This window comes from Bidens hawaiensis, unplaced genomic scaffold, assembly GCF_021521415.1.
Source record: "Bidens hawaiensis isolate Kalapana, Puna unplaced genomic scaffold, B.hawaiensis_p1.1 tig00011081_1, whole genome shotgun sequence".
Lineage (NCBI taxonomy): Eukaryota > Viridiplantae > Streptophyta > Magnoliopsida > Asterales > Asteraceae > Bidens > Bidens hawaiensis.
The window spans coordinates 101,011-110,857 of NW_027491856.1; the positions used below are offsets into that span (position 1 = coordinate 101,011).

The 9,847-nt window shown below is 33.0% G+C and overlaps 2 protein-coding genes across 3 annotated transcripts in view; one reads left to right on the forward strand and one right to left on the reverse strand.

Annotated features, from left to right (window-relative positions):
- Window positions 1-1,553, forward strand: part of LOC143537141 (ABC transporter F family member 1-like) — a 32,264-nt gene extending 30,711 nt beyond the window's left edge. For both annotated transcript variants that reach the window (XM_077030972.1, XM_077030971.1), the window contains exon 5: window positions 456-1,553. In XM_077030972.1, the coding sequence (XP_076887087.1) occupies window positions 456-1,513 (1,058 nt within the window). In that variant the 3' untranslated portion in view covers window positions 1,514-1,553. The remainder of the gene's footprint in view (window positions 1-455) is intronic.
- Window positions 1,554-3,078: 1,525 nt separating this feature from the next.
- On the reverse strand, window positions 3,079-3,426 carry LOC143537087 (auxin-induced protein 15A-like). The gene has a single exon (XM_077030937.1). The coding sequence runs from the start codon at window positions 3,424-3,426 to the stop codon at window positions 3,079-3,081; it is 348 nt and encodes a 115-aa protein (XP_076887052.1).
- Window positions 3,427-9,847: the final 6,421 nt, after the last annotated feature.

Below are 9,847 nucleotides of genomic sequence, written 5' to 3' on the forward strand. Positions count from 1 at the left end.
TATTAGAAGAATTCTAAAGATTCAATCATCCGATTTTTTATAATTTTTGAGTGTTATTATTTTCTCAAATTTTTAAAAAATCAAAAAGATGCAATCAAGTTCTGATTTTGATGATGCGTGATTGTTATTTTCTTAAGATGTTAAAAAGAATCAGAAAAGATACAGTAGAGTTCTGTTTTTAATGATGTATGACTGTTATAATCTTCACAAGATTTTAAAAAATCCAAAAGGGTATAACCAAGTTCCGATTTTAATGGTGTATGTTTAATTGTTTGTTATTTTTTCTCTAGATTCAAAATAATCAAACAGATACAATCAAGTACTGATCTTGATGATGCATGTTTGTGATTATTTTTTTTCTGAAGATTCTAAAAAACTCAAAAACTAACAATTAACTTCTGGTTTTAATTTTTAATTAACAATTAACTTTATGATGTATTACAAACTGTTTGCAGATCTTGAAGCTTGCGTGTGGTTAGAAGAAACTTTAAAGAGCTTTGAGAGAATTCTCGTTGTGGTCTCGCACTCACAAGATTTTTTGAACGGTGTGTGCACCAACATTATTCACATGCAAAGCAAGAAGCTGAAAATGTACACCGGTAACTTCGATCAATACGTTCAAACCCGTTCAGAACTCGAAGAGAATCAGATGAAACAATACAAATGGGAGCAAGACCAAATCGCCAACATGAAGGAATACATAGCTCGGTTCGGTCACGGGTCCGCCAAGCTAGCCCGACAAGCCCAAAGCAAAGAAAAAACCCTAGCCAAAATGGAACGAGGCGGGCTAACCGAAAAGGTCGCTCGTGACAAGGTTCTGGTCTTCCGGTTCGTTGATGTTGGCAAGCTTCCGCCACCTGTCCTTCAGTTTGTGGAAGTTACTTTCGGTTACACACCTGATAACCTTATTTACAAGAAACTTGACTTTGGGGTTGACCTTGATTCCCGTGTGGCATTGGTGGGCCCGAATGGGGCAGGAAAAAGTACGCTTTTGAAGCTTATGACGGGGGAATTAGTTCCTCTCGATGGCATGGTGAGGCGACACAATCATTTGAGGATCGCTCAATATCATCAACATTTGGCTGAAAAACTTGATCTTGAAATGTCGGCATTGATGTACATGATGAAAGAGTACCCTGGAAACGAAGAGGAGAAGATGCGGGCAGCTATTGGTAGATTTGGGCTGACTGGGAAGGCCCAAGTGATGCCCATGAAGAATTTGTCGGATGGTCAAAAGAGCCGAGTGATATTTGCATGGTTAGCATATAGGCAACCACAGATGTTACTTTTGGATGAGCCGACTAACCATTTGGATATTGAGACGATTGACTCGTTAGCTGAAGCTTTGAATGAGTGGGACGGTGGGATGGTGCTGGTTAGCCATGACTTTAGGTTGATTAACCAGGTGGCTCATGAGATTTGGGTGTGCGAGAATCAGACTATAACTAGGTGGGAAGGTGATATTATGGGATTTAAAGAGCATTTGAGGTCTAAGGCTGGTCTTTCTGGTTAGATTGGTTAGCCTGTTGTGATCATAGGCTCCGTACAGTACCAAGCTCAAAAGGACCGTGGGGCTGGGACCATCGTGTCGAGTGGCTAACGGTTTGTAGTGGACATGGTTCATTCTGACGTGGGACTATGATTATAAACGTTTGCAAGAGGAACCTTATGATGATATTTTATAATCCTCTAGTTTATAGTCTAGTTTGTTTTTCCTGCACTATATATTGGATTTGGTTTTACTGATAAAAACCTATGCCGTACTTATGATTTGCTACAAAGTTTATTAAAACTGTAATGACCTATTCTATGTTGTACCTGGGTTTTTTTATATTATTTTGTGTGTACCTGGTTTGTGATGTTCTGATACTTATCCCAGCTAGGTCAGGTGCTGCCGTGATTTGATCTTGAAACCTTGGGCATCAGACTGACTCGGCTCGATCAAGGTAAGTCTGGATATCTTACTATGTTAAGGTGCTTTATTGAGATTCCTAGTGAGCTAGTTAAATATATATGAAGATGACACAAATCAAATAATTATTAAGACTGAACGCCTAAACTAATGCTACATATCTAATCTTTGCATCGTAGCTTTCTTCTTTCTCTGATTTATGTGTAAGCCAAGCATGTTTGTTGCTTCAGCATAATAATGGCTAAACTTTGTGTATTCTAACATGTGTGTACACAAGGTGGATAAGATACTATGCAAGAGGCGCAAATGTCTTCAAGGAAGGTGCCTTCTCTTTATGCAAGAGGTGGATCGATGTATGTGGTTAATAGGTTACAGGATTATATTAGTATATACTATTGAATGTCGATTGACACTGTTGGATTGGTAATCATGTCTAATGTGATGATGTTAATTGGTAATCATGTGCAACATCAACAAACCAAACACAGAGACTGGCATCCATTTTGTTTGAGAGCACATGAGGCCAAATATGTGTATCTCATGTCCCATCACGATATCAGGTCACTGACATTGATGCAAAAGGGATTGCCTTGATTATTTTCGGTCTACACTAACACCGATGTCAGGTCACTTGACATTTATGCAAAAGGGATTGACTTGATTATTTTTGGTCTAGACTCGACACCCGTCAGCCGCGTGCTTTTGACTGCAGCTGTGGAAATATAATAGGACATTCATAACCTCCACATTATTGTATTTCATATGCATTACAGTATTGTATTATATTATATAGTGAGATGTGAATTTCCTGAGTCCTAAACCGCATACTAGTCACATCATCAGTTTATGAGATAAGTTTTTCGATCGTAAGACTACGTAAGTGAAAACACTTTTACAAATATAAATGCCTACTAGTTCGTATTGGAAATTACATAAATTAAATCTTTATTTAATAAAACAAAGCAATTCACTTAGACCACTCAATAATCACTAGAATATAAATCTTTAAACACCATTGAAACCGATCAAATCATCTAAACCGAGCTAAATCGGCCCTGAAGGGACATCCAACTGATTCCATAAACCATAATGGAAAAATGAAAACGAGTTATAACTTCCATGCAAACCAACTTAAACGAAATGACAATGACTTTTCGCCCATGGTTTTACATGAACTCCAGCATACACCATCTCTTGAACCCGGCTCTCTTAGCCAACATCCACTCAAGCTCACTCGGGCTACAAGGCACCATGAGAGCACCCTCATGGCTAAACCCATACACCTCTGTTGCCCTTTCCAACAATCTTTGGAACGATGGTTGGTCAAGGTAAGCTAAGGGAACCACAAACCTCCTTTCTTCGTCATCGTTGCTTGCAATCACAGCAAAATACCCTTCTTTTACATCTTCCGGGACCATTTCTTGGCCCAGCCCAAAACCCGTGTTCCTCGGGCCCCAATTCTTGGCTTGTAAAAGACTCCTTTGCAGCTTCTTTACCACCACTTTAAGCTTCATAATGCAATTGCTTTTCTTGACAACACTTTGTTATTTTGTAGCTTCTTTAGCACTTTTTCTCATTTGGCTAAGGCTATCATGTGTGTTTTTATGTGAATGAAAGTGCAACACTGCATGTGCATGGGAACAAACCATGAATGAAAGGTCATTGTTTGGGTGTAGTCACTTCTTTGGTATGTCCAAACTAAGAATATTAATCAACTCGTTCTTAACCAGAAATTAAAGACCGAAAATGGTCAATTAAACCGAATCGTATGTGTTCATGTATCAAAGCCTTTTGAATCATGTACCAAATGTATTGGATAAGTCAATTTGACCGGCTAAAAATAAACCTAACCAAACGCTCAATGTTTTCGATAAGACAAGTGGACCTATAACTTCAAGTATCATGTCCTTTCGTTCTGTTACTAGTGTATTCAATAAACAAACGAATAAGGCGCAACACATAGCACTAAAAACATTAGGATAATGAATATATATCAAACATTCCATTATTATTATTATTATTATTATTATTATTATTATTATTATTATTATTAACTTAGCTGGGAATTGAAATGATTGGGTTAATCAGTGTCCCGTCAACAATCCAATTGCTGTTAAAAAATTAAAAAAAAAAAAAAGCTGGCAAACTACTCCAATCATATGCTATACGCCTTACCCTTCTATAATTTTTTTTTAAAAATCTGCATTGATTATTGTGGTGTTTACAATTGAAAATGTCGATTTTGTAAACTAACGTAATGAGTCGAAATTAATCTATGAAGTCTTCCGCTATGTTTGACCAATGAAGAGGATAAGTTTGACGAATTAAGTTTCCACCGATAATTTTTCCGCTAGTGTCTTCAATTTCCAACCACAAATTAAATCATTGCGATGAGTCGTCCGTTTAAGGTATTCGGCTTACTTTGGTGCAAGTTTTAATAACATATTCTCTATATTCGTTATGTAAGTCAGGTGGTCATTAAATTACAAGAGAGAATGTAAATTACATTACAGTCCACGTATGACATACAAGAATACGTAGAATATAATAATTTAATGCGTATGTTGAAATCACTATCCATTCTTTGAAGAATAGTTTGATTTAGAGAAAGAAAAATTGTAAATGGGTTCACATGAAAATGGGACAATTTGAGTCTACTCACATTAGGCAACTGATTAAATGGGTCAGTAAAATTTGTTTTAAAACAGTTTCAAATGATTTAGCAATATCACTTATTAGGTCATGGGTATACTTTAACCTCTCTTAACTTCACATAAATATCAGATCACTCATTTTCCTCTTTTTCACTCAATCCCAAAGAAAATGGTTTAATCATTTTAACTCCATCTTACCCCTATTTATTGTTAATTTAATATATTGTTCTTTGCCTTAACCTGTAAAAAGCATAATCTATGGCCCCTTTTTAACAAATATAACACAAGTGAAGGGTGGTTATCCATCTTTAAAGTGTCTTGTCATCTTAAATTTATGTTAAGGTTAAAGTACACCCTATTGCCTTATCATCGTTTGCCTCCAACATGTATATGTTGGAGCTGACACCATAGATGTTGTCACCTCTGCTGCCAACACCACTACGTGCATGCACCTCCACCACTGTCGTCACTTTTGTCGCCACCATGCCGTCGCTTAACCACCACCAAATTTGCATGCCTCTGCTAATATCATCATCGCCTCCACCACCTCATCGTCGTCACAATTACTGATGTCAACTCTGCTGCCGTTACCTCTACTTAATTTAATACAAACCTAAATAGCTATATTCTATTTTGATTTTCAAGGCACATGATCAATAAATAGTTTATTATTGCAAAAGAAATCTGACTTAAAAACCCGTTACAATAATTCTCTATTGAGTATTGATCACACCTCCAAAGCCTCTATCCAAACCTTGTATATATAGATATAACCTTAACTTGCTGGCCAATACATTATCATGTTAATCCTTTTAGAATTAGACAACTAAATCAACTTAATCGACTTGCCAACTGAGATCTTTCCATATTCACCAACTTGTGAATACAATCCAAATTTACCAACATAGTCTCACCCACTTATGATAACTCTTTTATGACATCTTAAAATTACAATTATAATCACCCTAAGACTTGATAAATTTCTTCTTGTTAAGGAATAGATGTCATAATTGGATACTCTTATATGAACGATTAAGAAAAATTAAAACGATGCCTTCGTTATGCTTTCAAAAGTTTGGAACAAAACGTATGACATGAACCATTAGTATAATTACTTTAAACTAAATTGTAAACCTAATTCGCATAAAATGAATTTTATTTATGGATAATGTAGAACTCGATCCAGATACATATAAATATAAAAATTAAGGCCGGAAAGTCTTGATTTTGTCGGCAGGAGAGATGTGACAACTACGTATGGATAGTAGCATTTAAGAGTAGGTCCGATTGAGAAAAATATATATATATATATATAGGAAGTATAAAATAAAAACCCACTTGAGTTATGAAAACCCGTGAAAACCCTATGTAACATTTTTTTTTGTTACACACGTAATATGTGTTGTTACATTTAATACAAAATATCGAAAAATCAAAAAAAACATTTTTTTTGCTATTTTTTTATAATTTTTATATATGTTTTCAGAAGAAAGAAAATGTTATATATATGTTTACAATTTTTTATTAACTTTAATTGTGGACCACAAGATTTAAACTTTAACTAAAAACATGTGGTTGAGAATGAGTTTCTAGAGTTTTCAAAACTCAAGTAGGTTCTTATTTTAACCTAACCCTATATATATATATATATATATATATATATATATATATATATATATATAGGGGAGATTTCAAATGAGAACCCCTTTGAGTTTTAAGAACTCAAAAGAACTCAGTGTAACGATTTTCTTTTTCGAATATTTTTTTACACATGCGTAATATATGTAGGTTACATACACGTAAAAAAATTACATAATTTTTTACGCACCGAGTCGACATTTTACACATGTGTAACGGACGTAAAAGTTAGTGTAATCAGTTACATATTTATTCTCTTTCCTACTTTGACTTTTTTGCCAGATTTAATCTCAACCACATATTCCAATTCATTTAATTAAATGTGTGGGAGAGTTCTTAAGTTCTTACAACTCAACATGGTTCTCAAAATATTCTTCCCTTATATATATATATATATATATATATATATATATATGCTCTCATTTTAGTCTATAAAAGAGGCTTATGATCTAAGTTGCTTTAAAGTTGTTATCAGTCAAATTCACTGCATTTTGAATTCTTATTTGACGTTAATTCAGTTGTATGTGTCTTTAAGTTCTTTATTCTTTCTCTATATACAATTTGTTGGTTACTTTGATTCTATGCAACAGCTAAGGTAAACCGGAAAAATGACCATCACCGTAACTTCAAGATGTGAAATTTATTAGAAAACAGACCTAAGGACATGAACGTGGACTAGATATTATCAACCAAGATCAACTTTTTTCCTAGGACTCAAACTCCTACTTTCTCGACTTTCAAACTAATATAAGATAAGCATGCAAATAAACAAACTTACTAGCCGATAACTCAAACTATGTATTAAATATTAACTGATCAAACTCTTGCACTTTAGTCCTCCAATTTTCTTTTAAACACGTTTCAGGATTAACTTCAAAAGAATTATCATTAAATTATTTCACTATTTTGTTTTCATGATTAATAAAAAATATTGCAATGGATTTGTGGTGAACCATTTCTTGATATACAACAAATCAACAAATAGTATATGTAACATCATTTCAAGGTTGATGATAACTTTGTGTTATGAAACATACTACAAGCTAATTAGACGCCGTTCGTCATCTACGCTTCGACCAACATCGTTTCATCATTAAATTGGATAAATTTATGCATCTTAGCTAGTCTCGATATGTAGCAATAAGTTTATGCATGAAATTGATGCTATAATTGAGTTTAGAAAAACAAGCATTTGTTTCTTGCAAGAAAGCATCAGACAAGAACCCTAATTTGAGGACGACAATACTTCACACATCCATAAAGAATTCTGCACCCTCATTTAATTTTGGTTGACTAATAATAATTATGACCGTATTTTACGTACCTATATATATATTTGTCAAATTTTGAGCAACTCCGCTGTCCCCTGGACACAGATATGTGGAAATTGTGTGATTTTTATACACAGAGAGAGATAGAGAGAGAGAGAGAATAATAGATCTAAATAAAATAAAATTATTAGTAAGTACAATACTAATTGTATATATTAAATTATCAGTTGAGTTTTAAATCTATTATCAATTTCTTAATCTTAAAAGTCGCCAAATTCGTACACATTATCGTGTGATCTTACAAATGTTAAACTTTGTGTAATACCAACTTAAAAGACACGAATGATTAATACGAAAAGTATAAGAGTGATACGCAATATCTCAATGGGCAATTTTGATGGATAACTAAATTTGAAGGACCAAATATGATTTTTGGGTGCCTATGTTTACTTATATATTTATGAAATTGTTTATTTTAGTATTGAGTAAAATGTTATTTTCGTCACTAAAGTATGATCACTTATGCAACTTTAGTTTTTTTTTTCATCTAAATCTTTGAGATTTCCGAATCTTGTTATTTTTGTCCATATGACTAACCACGTCAGTTTTTAATGTTAAATCAGAGGTATTTCCAAATTTTGAAATTGTTTGTTTATTAATGGAGCTATTTCTGTCTATTAATGAAAGAAGTTTAACTTCTATAAACTATATATCTATTTTAGAGAATGAGATGTGAGGATAAAGTAGTGGTTTTTGTTAGATGTTTATATATAATTTAGAGATAAGTTGCTTTTAAAGAAGCGGATGTAAGTACTCCCTTACTCATCCAATAACTAGAAGAGATTAGCTAAACATGTTTCTATTAAGTGAGATAGACTGATGAAATGATCGATTTTATAGGGTGAAGATAAGTTATCTATATCTAACAGTAACAGGGGTGATTGGACTTGATAAGATAAACATATACATCTAACATTTAAAGTGAAGAAAATAAAATATAAACACCATTAAGTACTTTGATAAATAACATTATCTTTAGAAAGAAAAAAATGCCACATAATGTTACTATACGTGACGTCATATTTCTTTAACTTTTATAAAGGATGTTGAGTCAATATAATTGGATCAAATATTAAATCGGAATTTCAGCATTCACAAAATGTGGACGTGAAGTTATATGAAGTAAAGTTGCCGTAGAAATTAAAAAACAAACAAATAAATAAGTAAATAAAAATTGTCTCAGTATCTCCTAGTTATTAAAACCAGCATATTATAACAGTGATGATGTTAAAAGGTTAAAAAAAACAGACGATGAAAATTTATGATGAATTTGTGTTTGCTAACTCACGAAAAGTTATAAATAATTATTTGGTAATGCGCCACAACATGCATGTCTTCAGTGACGGACCAACCATTTTGGTGGCCTAAAGCAAAGAAAAAATCGGGACCCTTAATAGATGAATTCACATAATTTGTAAATTTTACTTTAAAATTTATTGAGCAATTTTCGTGTTTCGTATATAAAATTACAATATTTTCAATTTTTGTTTTAAAATATAATACAAATCAAAGAATACAAATGGGAAAGAGTTACATATATCTGAAGAAATAAATTAGTAACAAAGTGAATTAAAAATGACACAAAAATAAAAGTTCGTAAGAGCACTCTCATCCCACCTCTTATCTCCAAACCAAAAATTACACTAAAACTCACTTTATTTTTTATCTCCATTTCAATTAAATAAATACTTTTTATTATTATCTCTTCTCTTTCGTTCACTCACAACCACTTTCAAAATATATTAAAAAATTATAGGGGATGAACAGTAACTTTTCAAATATACAGAAAAATCATTACTTTTTCTAAAATATAAAAACTCTTCACTCACAACACCCTGAATCATTCTCTAAATTATAAAAACACCCCTCACATAATATAAGGGGTGGGATGAGAATGCTCTAACAGAGTCGAACTTGTGTTAAAGAACTTTTATAGAAGGCAAAAGACTTGTACTTCAGCCACTTCACTAACACATAGTATTTTTTTAAAATTTCAATTATATTACTTAAATACCTTTCACGCATATATATTGTTAAACAAGGTCTTATTTTTTTTAGGGACCTAAAGCCCTAGCTTCACCTAAGACTACTATAGGACCGGCCCTGCATGTCTTAACGTGCGTTTTCTTTAAATTGTACTCTTTGATGAATTTGACGAATGTCAACCGAACGGTGTTTCTGCTGTAACGTCACTTGAGTAGCCCTAAAGTTTATTCTAGAAGAAAAGCCCATATTCAATTTGTTCAAATAAATAAAAGTTTCCTACAAACACATGAGTGAGATTCCAATTTTGTCCCCATAAATAAAAGTTT

What these genes read in the sequence shown, in the direction of transcription:
- LOC143537087 (XM_077030937.1), bottom strand. Translation starts at nt 3,426, where the DNA reads ATGAAGCTTAAAGTGGTGGTAAAGAAGCTGCAAAGGAGTCTTTTACAA.